Below are 21,020 nucleotides of genomic sequence, written 5' to 3'. Positions count from 1 at the left end.
CCACGTCACTCCCACGGACCCTTCAGCTGCCACGCCTGCAAGTTCACCTGCATCCGGACCTGCCTCGCACCAGCACCCACCAAGCCGAACACCAGCAGCACCCACCTCAAGTGCATCCTGCTCAACACCCGCTCCGTCCACAGACATGCCATCGAACTCTGGAACCTCCTTGACACCACAGCTCCAGACGTTGCCTTCCTCACGGAGACCTGGATGAACGCCTCTTCAGCTCCCGACATCGCCATCGCCATCCCAGAGGGCTACAAGATCGTCCGGAGGGACCGAAACGCCAACCAGATGGGAGGAGGCATCGCCATCATCCACAGGAGCACCATCCGTCTCACGACCAGCACCGACGACTCCCTGACCACCGCCGAACACCTGCATTTCCAGATCCACACCAACCCGAACACCACCCTCAGAGGCACCCTGATCTACCGACCCCCTGGACCACGCACACAATTCAGCGAGGACATCGCCGACCTCGTCAGCCCACATGCCCTCCCCTCCGCTGACTACATCCTCCTGGGAGACCTCAACTTCCATCTGGAGAACTACAACGACCGCAACACCAGCACCCTGCTCGACAACCTCGCCAACCTGGGACTCAAGCAACTGGTGTCCACCCCCACCCACCTCGCCGGACACACACTCGACGCTGTCTTCTCATCCAGCAAGGACATCGACTTCAGCCACGCCACAGAGCTTCAATGGACGGACCACAGCTGCGTCCACTTCACCTTCAAGAAAACAACGACCCACCACCACCAGCAACAGGCCGCCCGCAGAAGCTGGAACAAGATCACAGCAGACCAGCTCGCCACCTCCCTGAGCCAGCACCCTCCTGCCAGCTCAGCGAACCCCAGCCAGGCCGCCGACAACCTCACGAAGTGGATCAGCAACTGCGCGGACGAACTCGCCCCACTGAGGACCCCGCCCAGCAGACCCGGCAGCAAGAAAGCCCCATGGTTCACCGACGAACTCAAGAGCTCCAAGAAGAACTGCCGAGCCCTCGAGAAAGTCTGGAGAAGGGAACCAACACCGGACAACAGGACCTCCTTCAAACTTGCCACCCGGAAACACCACCAGCTGATCCGCGCCGCCAAGAAAACAGCATTCAAGGACCGGTTGGACAACAACGCACACAACTGCAAGGAACTCTTCAACATCGTGAAAGAGCTTTCCAACCCCAGCGCAGGAAACAACGACATCACCCCATCGCAAGACCTCTGCAACTCCCTCGCTTCATACTTCCACAACAAGATCGCGGACATACACAACAGCTTCAACAACCAACCAACGCACACCATGACCGAACAACCACCCCCCACCACCACCCTCCACGCCTGGATCCCGATCAGCACCGAAGACACCATCCGCACGATGAACTCCATCCACTCTGGATCACCGACCGACCCCTGCCCTCACCACGTCTTCAACAAGGACGACGCTATCATCGCACCCCACCTGCGAGACATCATCAACACATCCTTCGACACCGCCACCTTCCCTGAGAGCTGGAAACACGCCGAACTCAGCGCTCTACTCAAGAAACCAACAGCGGACCCCACCGACCTCAAGAATTACCGCCCCATCTCGCTCCTCCCGTTTCCAGCCAAAGTCATCGAGAAAACCGTCAACAAGCAGATGGCCGCTTTCCTCGAGAGGAACGGATCCCTCGACCCCTCACAGTCCGGCTTCCGAGCCAACCACAGCACCGAGACCGCCCTCATCGCCGCCACCGATGACATCCGAGCCCTGATGGACAACGGAGAAACAGCGGCCCTCATCCTCCTAGACCTCTCCGCGGCATTCGACACGGTCTGCCACCGCACCCTAGTACGGCGCCTCAGCAACGTCGGAATCCAGGACAAGGCGCTGGAATGGATCATCTCCTTCCTCGACGGAAGAACACAGAGAGTCCGCCTACCACCGTACAAGTCAGAGGCCACCGAAGTCATCTGCGGCATCCCCCAAGGATCATCTCTGAGCCCCACCCTCTTCAACGTCTACATGAGCCCCCTCGCGGCCATCGTACGCAAACACAACCTCAGCATAATCTCCTACGCCGACGACACCCAGCTGATCCTCTCCCTGACCAACGACCCCGCCGCCGCCAGAGCCAACCTACACGAAGGGATGAAAGAGGTAGCCGAGTGGATGACGACCAGCCGCCTGAAACTGAACTCGGACAAGACGGAGGTCCTCATCCTGGGCTCCTCTCCCTCCGCCTGGGACGACTCCTGGTGGCCTCCCGCCCTGGGCACCGCACCCAAACCGACAGACCATGCACGAAACCTGGGCTTCACCCTGGACTCCTCCCTCTCCATGACCAGGCAAGTCAACAACGTCTCCTCGGCATGCTTCAACATCCTTCGCATGCTACGGAAGATCTTCTGGTGGATCCCCACCGAGACCAGGAAGACCGTCACCCAGGCCCTCGTCACCAGCCGACTGGACTACGGCAACGCCCTCTACGCCGGTACCACCGCCAAGCTCCAGAAGAGACTCCAGCGGATCCAGAACGCCTCAGCCAGACTCATCCTCGACATCCCACGAACCAGCCACATCTCCGGACATCTGAGAGACCTTCACTGGCTCCCCGTCAACAAAAGAATCACCTTCCGCCTCCTCACCCACGCACACAAAGCCCTACACGACCAAGGCCAGAGCTACCTCAACAGCCGAGTCAACTTCTACGCTCCCAAACGCCACCTCCGATCAGCCAACCACGCCCTCGCCGCCGTCCCCCGCATCCGAAGAGCGACTACAGGAGGAAGGTCCTTCTCCTACCTGGCCGCCAAGACCTGGAACTCCCTCCCTCCCGACCTGCGCCTGACCCAAGACCACCTCTCCTTCAGGAAGAAGCTGAAGACCTGGCTGTTCGAGCAGTAGCGGCTCCCCCCCCCCCCAGCGCCTTGAGACCCTACGGGTATGTAGCGCGCTCTATAAGTGTCACTGATTGATTGATTGATTGATTGTATTGCTAAAGCACTTGTCACATATTTCATCAAAAAGATGTCCTAGCAGGCCTGCAATTTCTAAAGGTGGACGGGGCGCCCACTGGTGAAATAGGGTCATAAGAGCTACTCACATTTCGATTGTTGGTGCAATACTGTGAGCAGATTTCTTGCACTTTTTGTGATTCACAAACAAAAGAATAGTCCTAAGTGGAAAAATTATGTTCTAAATTGGGAACAGTGTCAGGCCATTAATGATACAGACTTGATAATGAGGCAACTTGGTTTACACTTGGCGTGCCTGCAAAAAGGGGCCTCATATTTCTATCCGGGTTCAGAGTGCTACTGCCTGAATAAGTGAGGCTTACCTTTAATGTTACCAGAGGACTCCATAATGTCATCAGAGACACATTGGTCAAGTAATGGGCTTTCCCTTTTCCAGACATTGCTCTCAGGTGTTAGTCCCCTTGGTTAAGCTTATGTAATGCAAGACTATCTATCCCAGAAAGCATTATTGTGTTTAAGAAAAGTCAGGGACAGAAAAATAGCATTTTTCCTGATACGGTGTCATCTGGTACCTTTACTAGGCTTCTTAGTGAAGTAGGAAGGTACATGAGAAAGGGCCCTATGCAGCCTGTGATTCCTAATTTCAAGCCCCAGCTCCCACCTGAGCCAACTGCGATCTGTGACTGTGGCGCTTAACCCCACAGTCAGACTCTGATAATACTTCAGTTTGTGAGGCCTTGGCATTCAACACACAATAAGCAGGAAGCAGTGGTCGAAGTAGGGAAAATAATGTAGGAGAACTGAGCACGGGGAATCAGAGGGTGAGAATAACCTGAGAGTTCGGTCAGTGGGCGGAGTCAGAGGTGGGGCTAGAAAGAGGAAAACAAAGGTTGACTAGTCACCTTTCTCACTGCTGCATTTGTATGTTACTAAAGGTACTAATGAGGCAAAAGCTTTGCAGAGGCTGTTTGTATGTATAAAAATGTCCCTATAAAGAATCATAAAATGTACTGCATTACTCTGTAGCCTTTTTTTACTGCATAATTTAGTCAATATTGCGCCATAATATTGTACTCCATTGTAGCATAACTCCAGTGGCCCAAAAGCAATCCTTGGTAAGTTGCACTACTACTGCCGAAAAAGGCCAATTCATGTACCAAAGTGGACTGGCCTCAAGGGTCTTGTGACCTCAATGACAGAGTCATTGACGCTCTATGGTGTGCTTCTTCGTCTGCCTGCCCGCAAGACTGGAGGTGAACTTCAGTGTGGATTGTGGTGGACAGGCCTTCAAGGTGAAGCATACTTGCCAGCTCAAGGGTCCATCTGCTGATGCTAAGACACCAGGGTTTTTAAGGTTTATCGGGCCTTGTAAGGTGCATCATGGGAATGTGCTCTGTCAAGAGAGTGGACTGGTGGACTGGTCATGAAGGCTGAATCTGGTTCTCCAGTTCCAAATTCTGCAGCTATGGTCAGAGTGCTGCATCCTCTCCCACACTGAACACCATAGAGCTCCACTGGGAGAAACTCACACTGCCTTCAGCTACAACCCAAATGTGCTGCGACTCAATTCAAATAATGCAGTAGATAAGAGTAATATGCTGCCTGTAAAAAAAGTAATAACATCCTGGAAAGGCAAACACTCATAGGGAACGCAAGGATAAGTAAAGCATGTGAAATGTAAGCAGGAATAACATGGCTACCTTAACACTTTTACACTCATTATTCAGCCATCAGTGAGTGATTGTGCCTGAAAAGTTCAGGACATGACTGCAAGACCCAGAAGGGAACCGTTTCAATGTCCATTGCTATATTCTTACAAAACTCAAGCAGTTTGTTTTAAAAAAAAACACATCCCTGATCACACAGTAGGGGTGCAAATTTTATAATCTAAAATAATTAAAACAGTTTAAAGATCACATTAAACTTTTCCCACTCCACCCAACAACCAGGTATTGCAGCCCCTCTAGGAATGGTGCCCTTCCCCACCCTGGGACAACAATGTTGTTTAAAGAAAGAAGGTAAAAAGAAAGTAACGCTTCACTGGCAAACTCTGTAAAGTGCTGCTAATGTCTGTGGGTGTAAATAACACCTATCTGACCTGTCTGCAACCAGTCTTTATTGCGTTAATTAGTTTGATACTTTTTTCTCTTTGTTCTGAGATTGCCCTTTGAAATAGAAAAAAGTCAGAAAATGATGACATTTCCATCCAAAGTGTTAAGTTCTTTTTTGGAACCAGTTCACAGGGGAACAAATAAAGGAAAGGAGAGGCTAGAGAGGGTAAGTGCCGTCTCTTGCAAAAAGCAAGTGAGGAGGAGTGAGACAGAAAGAGAGGGAGGAATAAAGAGAGAGAAAGGGGAGAAGGGCAGCTGCCAGAGGCAGAGCAGTAGAAATGGACACTTCTCTGTGCAGGAAGGAAAAGAGATAGGGTTTTTTTCCTTCTCTGCCCGTCTCAGAATGGCAGAGCATTACTGCAGCATAACATAGGGGAGAGGGCGGATGGCCTCTGTGACTGGAGGCAGATCACAGGTAAAGTGCAGGGCGCTTTCCTGTGCTAATGGCACTGAGAATCACAGAAGGGAGAGGGGACATTCTTTTATCCCCTCGTCCTCCCACCCTTGTCCACCATGTCCCCCTACTCCAAAATCTGTGGGGGATATATCTCCCACGTCTCCCACACCTCCTACGCCCATGTACACAGGGATCTGTACCATGTTGACTATTCAGTTTTGTCTGCACCAAGACACGCAGACTGCAGTGGCAGGGGGCATGTGCTTGGTGAGGGGTCCCTTATGGTGGCACAATTTGAGCTGCAGCCCTTAGGGACCCTCTTTAACCACAAGGCCCTTGGTACCAGGGGTATCTTTTACTCTGGACTTATATGTGAGCTAATGTGGTGCCAATTGTAGAAGCAATAGGTACAATTTAGGAAAGGAGCTCTGGCACAGGGGACCTAGTTGGCAGGAGCCCTGTGCACTTTCAGTTGAAATTACATCATTTTCCAGGCAAAAGGTGGGGGCTTACCATGTCTAAAAGAGGCAACTATCTACAGTGGTCATCTTCGATCCTAGGCGGCTCTGCCACCATCCAGTGCCAGGTTACTGGAGCGCGTTGTGGTGAGTAACCTTGAGCTGTATTTTGACAAGAGCGACATCTTTGATGCAGTGCATTCTGGCTTTGGACATACCAAGGCACTCTAGTGATTGTCTCCAGAAAACTGAGACAGCACAACCCAGCAAGAGCACTTTGCTCAGCTCATCTGTGCCTGAATGTTATTCCAAGTATGAAACAGAAAGGAGCATGCATCAGAAGTGCAGGCACCATACGTCTTGAGTATACAAGCTGCCATTAGGAGCGTGTCCAACCGACCGAAGATGCTGAACGCCACTTACTGCTCGTTTTGATATGTTACCAATAAGGATCTGTGAGTTCTCAGTTGTTATGAATAAGTTTCAGCTTAAAAAACAGAAGTGTGACTTTTGCGTACAACCTAAGATTAGGTTTTAGGAAAAAAATTATACTAGGCATTAACTTCTGGCTGCAGGACAGCCTAATTAGCAGGGTCAGAACCTGGACGGGTATTCAGGTAACCGGTGATGACGTCAGTGATTCTAATTTCTATTAACTGAATATAAATGCGTGCCATGTGAATACCCTGAATGTCTGGTATATAGCTCCCCTTCACAGACCAAAACACCTCAGTTCAAGATTATCGCAGAGGCTTCCCCACGAAGGGGGGCTCGAGAGTCGGCGCTATAAAGGTCGCTGTGCCCCTCCCCCCGGGAACAGGTCAGCTTGCACCGGATTTTGGCGCGCAGGCGGTCAGGGTGCAAAAACAGCCCATGCTCGCTGCTCCCCACCTCCTGCGGTGACCGGCGGCCACGACAGAGAACTACTCGAATAATGGATGGAAACGAGGCACACCGGAGGGCAGTGTGCCAGGACGGGACCACTAACCTTGGGATGCCTCACGGCTGGGAGAGCTGGCCAAAGGGCAGAGGGTAAGACCACTCACCTTCAGATGTCTCACGGCTGGGTGAGGCGGCTTACCGAAAATGGGGAGGGGGGGGTAGCAAAAACGGAGACGGCGCTCGCAGCCCAGCCTTCGCCGGATGGCAGGGCACAACCAGAACCGGAAAAGGTAGGGAGTCGTGGCCTAACTCCCGGGACAGAAGCTATCCCTCCCCTCCGCACAAGGGGAGGCCAAATCCAATCTACCAAAAGAAAAACGACCTGCAAGTGCCAAAAGAGACTAAACAGCAAAAATGCAAACGTAATGTATATTGTCACTGTATTCCAAAAAATAAACTGCGGCCAACAAATGACCACAACAAGAAGGAAGTGTATTTTGGTTTTATTTTGCTGAATGGGAATGCAGAATGGGGAAAGGTACAAATAGGGGAGGTGGGCGCAAGTGCGAAGGTTATTATCTTAAATTCCCAACATTTAATATGCATGTGACCAATAGCAACAGTTGATGTAAGCAGGTCAAATGCTACCAGAGCGACTCGTACTGAGTTGAAATAAAATCCATACCTTGTTCAAGTGACTCTCGAGTCTGCTGGTTAGACATAGTGGCATATGGGACAGCACCCAGACTAAAGGTTTCCCAAAGCAAAATCCCAAAACTCCAGACGTCGCTCTCCGATGTGTACCTTCCTGAAATCGACCATCAAAAACTATATCACATTAATTGCACTTTGATATCGTTTTATTTTTTGTACAATTTATTTGGCTAGCTGTCTCATAATAGTAATTAATTTAATCAGAAATCATCTAGTTCCTTCTCTAACAGAAAAACATATTCTTATTTACTATTTTCACAATAAAGTTCTTCCAAAATATTTGATTGCTCACTGTACAGTGTCAAATGCTGTGCAAATCTGAAATGACATATTGGTATAGAAGCCATATTACTTTGCCGCAGCTTAAATTGTCAGTTTTTTTAATAGCTCTTCATTAGTTTTTCTTTTCCGTAAGTTATCACAAATTGTCATTCATAGTAGCCACCTACATTTAGAATAGCATATTCGTGTGTCGCATGACAGAGGTTATCTTAAGCGTTAACTGTGCGCTGCATTCTGATGTCACAGTAATGTATGTAAAACCATAGTTGTAAGCGTGCACGCCCTGTATTCAGTGGTAGTCGTTCTATGTGTGCACCCGTCGCCCTGTGTTCTAGTCTTGTGTCACCCTCGTGGCAGCATGTCCGTGGTCACCTGTCACGAGTCATGCACTGATTACCAGGCGTTCTCTCTCTGGCCGTCCAACTCTGACATATATGAATGAACTGTTTTTCTGGTGTGTGTTGTGTGCGTGCATGGGTTTGTGCATGCTTGCCTGAAAGGGAGAAGCGTGGCAAGGTTCACATAGGCACTGCCATCAAGGACGGCAAAAACTCTAGTGCCTCCCCCTGCATGTTCTCCATACATTTTAGAGATGTCCCAAATGAAAATAAAATGTAGAATTAGAGCAAAATCGAAGGGTATAAAAGACTACAGCACTATATCATATTCGAATTAATGCAAAAAATAAAGATAATTAATAAGAAATATTTTTCGTTGGGCTTGATCATTCTTGATTAATGAGTCAATCAAAATACCAAGGTGAGACTCAAAGTTATTGGCATACCGTAATTGAGAGCCTCAGGGGCTGTCCATTTCACAGGGATCTGCTTCATTCCGCCAGTGGAGGAATAGACACCATCCTCTTCCTCGCGTGACATGCCAAAATCGCTGATCTTCAACGTATTCTTTTCCGTGACCAGACAGTTCCTGGCTGCGAGATCTCTGTAAAATACAATTGTTTTTGATAATCAAGTTTATTGAATTTAAGACAAACCACAAATTTACACTGGCAGAGAAAACAAGCACAATATCTGGATAATATACAGCCGTACGGGAGATGACAGAAACTTGTAAATCATTCTACAGGGTAGAATCTTGCATGAGGTGATCATTAATCATAAAAACACTCCCCCCCCTTAGGATACTAGGTTGAACCATTTACCCCAAATCTGTAAAATACACATTTAACATGTTTGTTGAACAATTCCTATAAAAAGCTTTTTTTTTTAAACTACATTTTTATTTATAGATCAACAACAAATACAATACGCATCTATCTTCCCCTGCACATCTGAAGGGATGGATAGAACAAAAAGGATCAATATACCAAATGCAGTGTCTTCATACATTTGGAATATATATGCTGTATGTGTTGCCAGTCCAGCAAGGCAGATGACAACCTAGGGGCCGATTCCGTTCTGGGTCGGAAATCACTCCGACCGAGCCAGATCTTGGGTGTTTTCTGACCGATCCGGACTCCGGCAGCCTGACTGAGCAAATACGATGCACCCTTATGCTGTCGAACTTGGTTCGGTCAGACTCCCATAGACGTCAATGGGAGCCGGTCGTACGGCGCGTACATGGGCTCCCATTGACTGAATGTGTACGTTGCAGACAAGTGCGCTCCCTACAGTGGGTACGCACCGGTGTCATCCACACCATACATGCCTGTGTTGGGGAGACCCATGGGTCTCCCTCTGTATCCGAGTCGTAAGGCTGCGGGAAACAGGGGGTCCGATGCGGACCCCCAAAGTCCATCTCCGGGAGCTATTGTGAGCTGGAAGTTCCGGAAACGATTCGGACTGAGAGTTTGCGCTTGTTCGCATCGTACTTCAACTGCCGAACCCATGTACAAACTGGACGGAAATTCAGCCTCCGAATCGGGTCCGCTAATGCCGAACCCGATTCGGTGCCCTTCTGACCGAGATCGGAATCGGCCCCTTAGTGTCCATTCAGCCATGCAAGGCCGCTCAGGTAGCCATGCCAGACATAGCTTATTCTGAATTACGAGAGTCCACAGAGCTATCCTATAAAGAAAACATATATGTGAAAGTGACATAAGAAGAACAGAGGGGGACAGATAAAGGGAGGGAAGGGAGAGGTCTATCTGGCAATCTAATGTGAAGCGATCAGCAATGCACCCCCATCTCAAGGAAGCATTCCGTCAGCACCCGCTCAGTCAGTATCCACGGGGCCAGCGCCTGGTCAGGCAGCCAAGCAGCAAGGTAGCTTTGCAGCGGTTACTAAATATTTTTGGGGTGTGCCTGCGCGGGCATTAGTTCCCAGAACTTTGGTAGCTGGTTATGGCAAATTGCTGTGTTTCTTAGCCAGTCAGCGACCCAGGGTTTTCGCCTGTGGCCCTACTCTCCTTTTAGCAAGTAGTAGAAGCATAGCTGTCAGCTTCAGATTTTCAAAGGGTGCATTGCGCACATAGCCAAGGAAGGCAACCAGGGTGGTTCGCTTAAATCTGCTCCCCATTACTTCCTCCAGTGTGTCTAATATGTTCCCCCAGTACAGCATGATCCTGGGGCACTCCCATGCCAGATGCAGGAAGGAGGCATCTGGCGCCCTACAACACACACAACATTTCATCACACAAACCAGCTATGTACATCCAGACAGGGGTCCTATACAGTCTGTGAATGAATTTGAATTGAATCAATCGCAGTCTATACTTGGGCAACAGCTCCTTAGCCTGGGCGCAGCAATATTCCCACACTCCTTTATCAAAGGGGGCTCCCAGGCATTCCTACCATTTATGCTGTGCCAACAGGGCGCCTATCGGATACTCACGCTGCACACCAGAGTATAGACGAGTAATTTATTTTCAAGGTGATGGGTTGCTTAGGAAGTCCTCAAGGAATGTTGGTGTTGCTATCGGGAAGGAGTCAAAAGCCGTGTGCACCGCGGCTCAGGGCTGAAAATAGGTCAATCTGTCCATCAGTCCTGTATGGTCATCCCGCAGTGCCTTGTCTAAGCTAAGAAACACGCTGTCAGAGAATGCACTACCTAGCGTGTAAAGCTGTAGCTTCCGTAGTGGTCTACAGGTCCCTGCTTTAGCCGTGATAGGAAATGGAAGATGTCGAGTGAGTGGCACAGAGAGTGCAAATATAATGTCTTGTCGTGCCCTGCATCATAATTCCTGCCATACCCAAACAGTGCAGCATACCGTATTGATTCCAGGCCTCAGGTGGTGTTGCTGCCGAAACAGTACCATATGCAGTGGAATCGGGTCTGCCTGGTCACTCTCTGGTACGGTATGCACCATCAATTGGGCGGGAAAGTTCCAATTGAACCCAAACTGGGCCTGCTCGCAGTTGTAGTACAGTTCCATGTCAGGGGTGCCTAGTGCCCTTTGCTCAAACGGAAGAGTGAGTATCTGTCCGCCTGCCCATACAAAGGATATCAGATTTGATTGAGGCTTTTCTTGAATTTCGTATTGAGGGGTAGTGGGAGGTTGATAAAAACATATAAAAGCTTAGGCAGTACTACCATCTTGGTGATGGCAATCCGGCCCATCAGAGACGGAGGGAGCAACTCCACCGGTGCCGCAGGCCCTCTAGCTAATCCATCTGTTTACCATAATTGTAGCACCACAGCTCATCATGGTCCCGACTGATACATTTGCCCAGATATTTCACTGGGGCGTCTGCCCATTTGAGTGGAAACTCCGACCGGAACTCGTCAGTGGCTGCAGTCAGCGGGAAGATCACTTCCCCCAGTTGATCGTGACGCCCGAGGGGCCACCAAACCTACTGATTTCACTGATGATTGGGTCCAGGTTTGTCGCTGGGTGGTTGCCATACAGGGTTACGTCACCAGGATCACCCCTGGTGAGAAATTAAGGCCACGGTGCGCATAATGTCGCCGTTATCTGGCAGCAAGTGGCTCCATAGCCACAGTGAAAAGTAGAGGCGACAGCGGGCAGCCCTGCCTCGTACCACACGCCACTTTGATGGGGGTGAGATCTCTCAGTTTATCTGCAGTCTTGCGGTCGGGGCCGTATACAGAAGAGCAATCTTTTGGATGAAGAACGGACTCAGGACAATATGGGCAAGACGTTTAAAAAGGTAAGGCCATTCCAGGGTGTCAAATGCCTTAGTGGCATCCAGAAAGATGGCTGGGAGAGAAGGGTTGATCTCTTGCATGGTGGCAAAAAGGGGTTAAACATTATGGGACGTGCTCCTACCGGGGACAAAGCCACATAGGTCGGGTCAGAGCACCATAAGGAGCAGGGGGAGTAGCTGAGAAGCAAGCAATTTGGCGAGCATTTTATTATTAAGATTGATCATGGACAGCGGCCTGTAGGAGTTACACCATGTGGGGTCTTTGTTCGTATTTAGCACAGTCACGATCAGTGCCTCTCAGAGGGAGGGTGGGAGAAATCCCTGCTCAAGTGCCTCCTCATACATGTTGAGGAGATGGGGTACAAGGAGTGGCACAAACTCCTTGTAAAATGCAGACGTAAGTCTGTCCAGTCCAGGGGACATGTCCCCGGGCATCGCTCGGATCACACCCAAAGCCTCCTCCTCAGAGAATGGCTCGTCCAGGTACTTACAGTGGTTATCACTAAGCCAGACCAGTTCAATCGAGTCACAGAAAGAGATCAAATCGGGGTGTGCCTCAGTTTGGCGCTCAGCAGAAAGTGAGGAAGAGAAAGCCCTCATTTCTGTTTGTACAGCCTTCTGTCCTATGGCTGTGGGATCGGCGCCTACCCGCAACTCTCTGATATAGTCATTTGCCCATGGCTTTTTGAGAAGTCCCGCTAGGGTCTTCCTGGCTTGGTCTCCTTCCCCATATTAGCGGGCTTGGGCCTCCCTACCTAGATATAGTGTCTCTTTGTGTGCTGTTTCTTCAAATCTGGACAACTTGACCCTAATTTAGCTAAGAATTGCTACTAGATTGGAGGTAAAGTACTCGGATTCAAGTTCCCATACCTCCTTTTCCTATAACATGCTTGTGTACAGGCTCTGCCTGATCAACAGCAGTCAATGTTTATAGATCATACACAAGCTTCTTATATTAATTCTTTGTGGACACAATTCCAGGGCTTAATTTGTGCAGGTGTTTGGAAGGGCTCAATGCTAATACTGATTTTTAGAACACCCAAGACTCCATTGAGGCCCTTTCTTTCATGATAAGAGTTGACTGAAGATGTGACTGCTGCATACAGATTTTTTTATTTTAATAATGGTCCTACTACCACCGAAAAGAGAACATTGGTGCCAGTGCTACATAAGTTCTCATTGACTATCGCCACACCCCCACCGCTTGCCTCCCTTTGGCGGACTGGAGCAAGGGCAGGCCAGGCAAGCACACACCTCTCTGTAAGCCTCACAATGAATCAGTCAGTAAAGTGGTAGCAGCGGACTTGTCCAGGTCAGGACTGACTGAGTTTAGGTTCACATTTATAACATCAAGCAAAATAACCTAAGCTACCCTCAGCTAGCTTATAAAGAAACCAGTCAATCCACTACACTATCCCTACTTAATTATTTAACATTGATACCCCCTTCTGATAATGTTTCTGGTGGAGTCGTAATATCAACAACTAAGATGAACACATACAAAAGTCAAGCCTATGTACACATTGTTCTCCATATGGAGACCATCCCCTCAAAATACCCCAGGATTCGGAGTGGAGTGAAAGAACTCTGAGAAATCGCAAATCTCTTTTTATATCTCACCTACAGTAGATTTAGCAGTCGGTTGTCGAAGACTTATTGTGAACAATACAATGGTATTGGCTTTGGTTCGGCATCTTACCCATGATTTGATGGCTTGCTTGTCTATCTCACTTTCCTGCTCCTTTTTTAGTGTCCTTGTTTTCACCCTATTCTTTGTTTGTCCCTCCCAGTGTTTATGCACACTGGCCATGTACTGGAAAAGACAAGCTTTGGCAAAGTCAAGAGAATTTGCAGGTGGGACCTATTGACTTTTTCATTGCTATCCATGCTGCCAGAATCCAGAAAAGATAATTATGTTAACGTAGGACTCTCGCTTTGTTCTTAAGGTCTTTGCAAAACTGTCCGTCCTAAATGAGGTAGGTGGAGAGGCCATATTTAGTGGCTTGCTGCATTCAGAGCTCAAATTCTTCAGAGAACTTTGTAATTGGCAACCTGATTGCAAGAAATCATTACAGTGCTATACCCATGGTGTTGGTAAGTCACCCTGAACTCCTTGAGATATATTCTTGAATAATATCAACATTGCTCACCTGTGAATGCAGTGTTTGCTTTCTAAGTATTCCATTCCTGCTGCAGCATTCTCTGTCATTCTAATCAGCTCCTTCGTCTTCGTCTGAGCCCCCTCATTACGTAAAAAGGTAAGGAAATCTCCACCTATTGGAGAACATTGCAAAGACGTTACATATATTTAACACCTTGTTCATGTGGGTTTACAGAAGAAGTGCATCATGATAAGACAAGTGTGTGGAATACAATGAATGTGACTTCTTATCGCAATTGCCAATGTCTTTGTGAGAAATACAGAGGGTGAACGTGCAAATGAGTGTCAACCTAGTGGGATATTTTACGTATCCCTCGCCAGCTGTATTTCCATGCTTAAACCAAGGAGAACCTAATGAAACTTGCCTTTTACGAAGCCCTCTAGCAAAGCGCTATCAGTCCGCATACGAGGTAGCAAGTTCATGTCAAGTTGTAGAAGAAACAAGTTGGAGAAAAGGAGTCTAATGATCCCACACGTAAGATTCTAAATACTGGTGCCTGCTGAGTTGCCAAATTGCAATTTTCCTGAAAATCTCCTGATTCTAACTAAAAAAAAAGGGTAATAACTTCCACCATTTCTTAAAATTCAAATAAATCGAAGCTACATTAATTAGAAAATATATGAAGAGGAAAAGTAAATCCAAAATAAAAAAAGTCAACCCTCTCATAGGCCAATAAAATAAGGCTTGACTAACCTACACAAGGTGAATTAATAGGATTTTAGTCTCTGTTTCACAACCCTAAAAATGAGAAACAATTCCTCCCACTGCCAAAAGGCAGCAGAAGGAAACAAACCAATTGTTGAGTCTAGAGGAAGAGTCTTAACGTAGATGGGTCAGAGTCCATATGTGTAGGAAGTAGTAAATGCTTTATTCAGGTTACCCCAGTGCCTAACTAGTAAAATAATAAGTGCCAGGACCCTTGTCAAGAGTCCACTATAGCTTACACCACCCATTGCCCCTGAAACCACTGTCAATAACAGTACCAACACACCTACTTACTATAACACTCCTACAGCTGTGACAGTGCAGACTATTCTAGGCCCTCAAAGCTGTAAGAATGGCTTGGGTGGCAGTTATTCATTTTGTATAACTGACTATTTGCTCAGTCATTCTATTGACATTATCCCCTTTATGCCGGGAAAGGGAAGGTTTAGTTGTGGTCTGCAAAACTGTATTGTGACAGAGTTCTTTGGGGAAGTAGATGAATATAGTAGTGATGACTGGGAAGACCAGGCATAAAATATGGTGGTGTCAATGGAAGCGTGGCGGTAGAAGCATATCCTTCTTAGATCAGGGTAATAAAGTCAATTGGTGTTCTAGTGATGATGTTAGTCAATGGAATAGGTTTGCTGGTGCCCTTAATAATACATTCTGGATACTCACAAAAACAAATAATTTAACAGTAGGTTACGAGCATGTTCCTGAAATACAGCTGGCCTTTCTTTTTGTAAAGAAAACCTTGATCGACTGAACAGTCTTAATGCAGATATAATCTGTATTCAGGAAGCATAGTTATCTACTCAGTTTCAGCTTAAGATTTAGTTCAATGTGTAAAGCTCTTGAGGGACTCCGGCTAGGAATGTAGTGACCAGTTTATGCTCCTGGCAAATGATTACTTCCCTCCAGGTTCCTCTCATAACCAACCCCCTGATCACAATTGCCTTTTCTTTTCTCTACCAGATCGGCGAATCTGAAAATTGTCAAAATATAGTTTTGAGTGGGGATATTAATGTGAAAATATCGAATCAGTCTGTAAATGTTTATGCAGATAGTGACAGGGAGGAAGCATGTAATATTCCACCAGCTATACTAAAGTTAAATTAAATTGGACAAATGAGGATGTGCTTTTGAGACAGAACGAATGATTGTTAGTGAATGGCAGAATGGAAAGAGAGGTTTCGTCAAAACATACCCTTATTTTCACTTGGGGTCCTTCCCTCATTGATTATGTGATTGCATGTTTTCCTTTTTCAGTTCACTTTATGATTTAAGTGTAATTGATTCCGATTAGAGTGATCATTAGCCCACTTTAATTTTGTATTGACTTTCCAAAAGTAGGTCGGGGGGGCTAAAATACCAAGGGCGATGTTGTTTTGTCTAATAGGGCCAACAGCAGACCTCATGGGAATTACAATTAAATAACAGTTTTAGAAGATATACTCCAAATATTTACTGAAGAAGTACAATTTCGCTATTCTATTTCCCCTCCTGAATTTGAAGGGCCTATGAAGTCCTCATGAGGCTCACCAGATCCCCTACAAAATAACAAGCTCTCTAGGATAAAGTCACTGTGCGTACAACTTCTAAATAGGGAGATAAACAGATTAATTAGAAGGCAGTTCCTGTACTACTCTTTCATTGAAGTAGACAGAAATCTGCTGATAAGAAATTATCTTTTGATCTCAAGTGGATTGAGTTAAAAGAGGCTGCAATCTCAAAAGATGTTAAACATTTCAGGAAAATTATAACCGTTGTTTGCAGTGAAAGAGTGAAATTTGTGCCTGTGCCAATTAAAAATCATATTGGATTAATTATATAATAGCCTGTAGCCTGTATGCCCCCAATCCGACGTTTGGCAATTCAATCACACTACTTGATTAGTTCGGAAAGATATTTGCAAAAAGTATTCCGGAATGTTTGAAGTATTTGGATGATGAGAAAGTCATAATATCCATGGAACAAGTCGGTTTAAAAAAAAGTATTGAACACAGGACAATATTGCTATGTTACAGTTTATCTTAGAAAAGTATGTCAGTATCAGTGGCCAATTTGCTTATGCCACTTTCTTTGCCTTTTCCACAGCAATTGATCGCATAGACAGACTGTCGCTTTGAAAAAAAAATTATTGTGCAACCTAGGTATTCCTGAGATTCTCTTAAAATGTATTATACCTTTGCACCATTTTACGTGGTGTCTGGTACTCCTGGGTGATGGTAAGGCTCTTGCTTCTAGCATTCCTATTAATATTGGTCTCAAACAGGATTGCATGTTGGTTCTTTCATTATATTTCCCTAAATATATATATATGACTTGCAATGGGCTGTTTCTGAGTGCAAGGGGGAAGCACCTAATGTAGGGGATCATTTACTGTCCTGTTCATTATATGCGGACGATATTGTTATATTAGACCTTACTCCCAAGAGTCTTAAAACCATTTGATGGGTCTTGACAGTTTGTAAATGTCTTTCTTTAAGAATGCATACCATGAAAAGCAACGTTGTCATTTTAAAGTTAAACTGTATAGGAAGGAAATTCAATTCAAGTGTAAATTAAGTAATGAGACCTTGGAGGTAATGAAAAAGTACCCATATATCGGTTATATTTTTTCCTGTTCCTTGAGTGAAAATGATAATGTATAAGATCTTTGCGTACATGGATTTGCCATGCTAATGGACTTGGATCAATCAATAATTCATTAGGCCGCAGATACTTTGAACATATGATCTCAGCGTATCGCATGAAGGTACTATCAACTATTTTATATGCCATGGAAATAATCATAGAAGAGAAATGGGCCTTCATGGGTAAAATTGAGGGTCAAATGTTACGGAGATTGTGTGACTTGTGTTGTGGGCACCATATTGAGTACTGTTTATGAAAGGATATGCTTAATGTTGTTGCTGTCCCTCCAACTCAGAGTAGACCTCAACCATTTCTAATCTGGAATTTAGACCATGGAATCCGACATTTGTTATATTGAAAATATATAACGGTTGCCTGGCAAAAATACTAGCTATAGATCGAATTTGCGATTTATATAATAATGGTATCCAAGATTTCAACCATATAATTGTTTATATGTCCAGCACTGCCCTAGTTGTTGACTTTTAAAACCACTCTTTTAAAAATATATTGTATTTTCTTTTGATGAAGCCCGAAAATTGCTATTTTCACCAGTGAAATCAAATGTATGGTTTTAAAATATGAAAATGTTTAAAACGTTTTATGAAATTGTATTAATCTGAATTATTTGTATTGTGTTGTTTCTGTGGACATCTTAGGAGATCCAAAACTTGAAATAAAACTTGACTTCAACTTGACGTGCCTAACCGACCACAACAGGGTATCAACATCTTTAAAAGGGGGGGTCTTTACCGCTTTCTCCCATTAGCTAGGTATAATCTTTTGGTACATAGTGGAGAAGTGTGGCTCACTGGTTAGAGGAGGATGTACTAGTGACAGACGTCATTAGCCCCTCTCCGCACTACCTTTGGCAGAGATCCGTCCGCCTATTGTAATCCTGAATAAAAATAATTAGTCAAAAATTCCAAGTGGCTTTGATTCAGTTGATGATTTTCTTTTTCTTTTTTTTCTTTTTTTCAAAGTTCTTGCTTTTACATATTTCAATAAAGAAGTTATTTTTACATGTTGTTCTTCTCACACGTTATTCATTCTCTGTTTTGATCAACGTGCATGAATGACGCAACAAAATAAAAGGTTGTCGTGTCCCAATGCATTTCGGGATTGAATCCCTTCATCAGGTGTACATAAAAAATATATGCTGCTTTGTAAAGTTTAGCGTGCTGATTCTGTAGTTTGACAGATGGTTCAAAAAAACCTTGTCAAAGAATCTCGCTTTATTATCACTGTGTATGATGAAAGAGGTAGAAGGGGTGGTGTTCTTCATAAACCCAGACTGTCAGTTTAATAAATAACTATGCATTCACAGTGGTAAAACCGGAATGATGATGCACCACCGTACTGGAGTAGTATAGTGGAAGAGCGGGTGTCGCGTTATAGCATGGCACTGAGTCCCATGCTTTAAGCTGGTTTTCGTGTTTAAAATCAGAAATACCTCCGCTGTGACAGCTTTAGTATCTTACGTGGGGGATTTACCAGATGCTCTATGCGACATCAAACTCCGTAAAGGTTCGGAGTGGGGGTTCTATACCTGAACTGCGGCGAATCTCGTCTGTGCCGTCGGCGTCTGGGAAGAGATAACACGGAGCGAAATGCTACGTGGCGTTTCCTACGTTCTGGCCGCTCCTTCCCTCCCAGCACACCACTGCTTAAACACAGAATTAAAACTTTTTCGATCATAAAAACGGATTAAAAAAGGAGTGCACTTCACAACCATCCACAATTGTCACTGGTTAGAGGAGGCAGACCTGGAAGCAGAGGTCAGCCCGGGACCAGGAGTCAATTTCCGGCTCGGCGGGGTCTTAAGTCCTAAAATGTCCACGGACTCGACAATTCTCGCTCCGGTGCCTACTCGATTCACTGGTTCACACTCTGCGACTCGGGCAATAGCTTGCTTAATCTCCACAACGGCCCCTCGCGGCGGGATGCCTGGCTTTCACCTTGCGGATACCCTGCCGGGGTTATCTCACAGGGGAATACCAGGACGGGTTCCCTAAGCAAGCGCTTAGATACTGGGTCGGTGATTTGCGCTATATAAATACATGTACATTTACATTTACATTATTTCCCATCACAAATGTGCTTCAGGGCATTAGGTGGATGCATCCCAGCCAGGAGATTCTTCTTACAGTTATTACTAATATTGAATGAATGCACTGTGTGCTGCAGTTGTGTTGCTCCATTATATACCAGGATGTTTCAGGTTTTCTAATTCAATATGGCTATGTTTTCCCACCCAGATGTAGAAACACTTTAGTCTATCCAATATGCAGAGCAGGCCAAATGGCATAGGGCACATCGGGTTCTGCAACAGAGACACTGCAGGAGGAAGACTATTTTCATAAGTGATATTCTTCCCATGATTGATGGAGGTAGTGTCCTCTGAAATTCCACAGAGTGTGTGAGCCCTGTGAGTACCCTCCACATATTAGGCATTTATTGGGCTTTTACTCAATTTGTAACTTGTACTCTCAAGTATATAGAGTGTTTAGTTTCCCAATGTGTCCCCAGATCCAGGAGGGCATGTCCTTCAGGTATTTGAATCTACCCAATTGAAATAGCTTAGACTTACCCCAGTTTATTATTAACCTAGAAACGTTCTCATATTTGTCCAGTTCAGTAAGGAGAAGTAGGACAGAATTCATTGGACATTTTAAATAAAACAATGTGTCTTCTATGTAGAGCGACACAGTATGTATTGTTGGCCCGTTCTTTATATGCATTTGCACCATCAGCGTTTGTAGTTTAAAGGCCGGAGGCTCCATAGAAATTGCAAGCAACATGGTAAATAAGAGATAAGGAGCAGCCTTGCAGTGTACCTTGCCAAAGTGTCCAGGTAGTTGTTATCCATCACTCTGTGCATACCCTCGCTGCCGCTTCTCTGTAGTATGATAAAACTTATCAAAGGAATTTAGACCAAAACTCAATTGTTTCCATGATAAGCCAGGTATATTATCAGCATACCCTATGAAAGGCATCTTGCTCTTCTTTTCATTCCATCAGTGTGTGTTATCATGTATTAATCTCTGCTGTTGTGCATTGTTCTCCTGCCCTCAATACAGTGGCTTGGTTCTCATGAAAGGTAGAGCATATCACTGCTATTATTTGGTTTACTAACCAGTTTCACATCTGTATTCAAGACCGACAAGGGGGAGAAACAATCATAGTTATGTTATATCTTTGCCTCCTTTGGGGATTTATGTGATCAGTGCTTCTCTGAAGGAAAGAGGTAGTTTTCCCAACTCACGTGCTTTCTCAATAAAGGTTAATAAGTGGTCTAGGATTGAGTCAAGTACTAGTTGGGATGGCTCGGTTGGTATACTGTCTTACCCTGGAGTTTTAATCTTTTAGATCCTACAGAATGCTACCACAATGTTGTCTTTGTTTAGGAGAGCTTCTACGCTATCTTGAAGTTCGTACAACAACTCTGGTACTTATAACTTGATTAAGTATTATAAAAATGTTTTCTCTTGATATTTTGTAGGTCTTTGTATAATCCATTGCCAGGTATTCCTAACTTTTTTAGAGCCCTCTGCCTGGTGTAGTCTTAGTATATGTGTGTGGGGTTTTTTCTATTTTCAATAGGTGGCCTGGATACCCTCAGGGATGATCAGCAACGCT

General features: G+C 45.8%; 1 protein-coding gene across 2 annotated transcripts in view; it reads right to left on the bottom strand.

Annotated features, from left to right (window-relative positions):
• Nucleotides 1-21,020, bottom strand: part of FES (FES proto-oncogene, tyrosine kinase) — a 481,567-nt gene that overhangs the window by 24,728 nt on the left and 435,819 nt on the right. For both annotated transcript variants that reach the window (XM_086948863.1, XM_086948864.1), the window contains 3 exons: nucleotides 14,028-14,151; nucleotides 8,595-8,752; nucleotides 7,500-7,622 (listed from right to left, as the gene is read on the bottom strand). In XM_086948863.1, the coding sequence (XP_086804989.1) occupies nucleotides 7,500-7,622; nucleotides 8,595-8,752; nucleotides 14,028-14,151 (405 nt within the window). The remainder of the gene's footprint in view (nucleotides 1-7,499; nucleotides 7,623-8,594; nucleotides 8,753-14,027; nucleotides 14,152-21,020) is intronic.

The sequence above is a fragment of the Lissotriton vulgaris genome, unplaced genomic scaffold (assembly GCF_964263255.1).
Source record: "Lissotriton vulgaris unplaced genomic scaffold, aLisVul1.2 SCAFFOLD_1550, whole genome shotgun sequence".
In the NCBI taxonomy this organism is placed as follows: domain Eukaryota; kingdom Metazoa; phylum Chordata; class Amphibia; order Caudata; family Salamandridae; genus Lissotriton; species Lissotriton vulgaris.
This window is presented reverse-complemented; position numbering and strand designations above follow the sequence as displayed.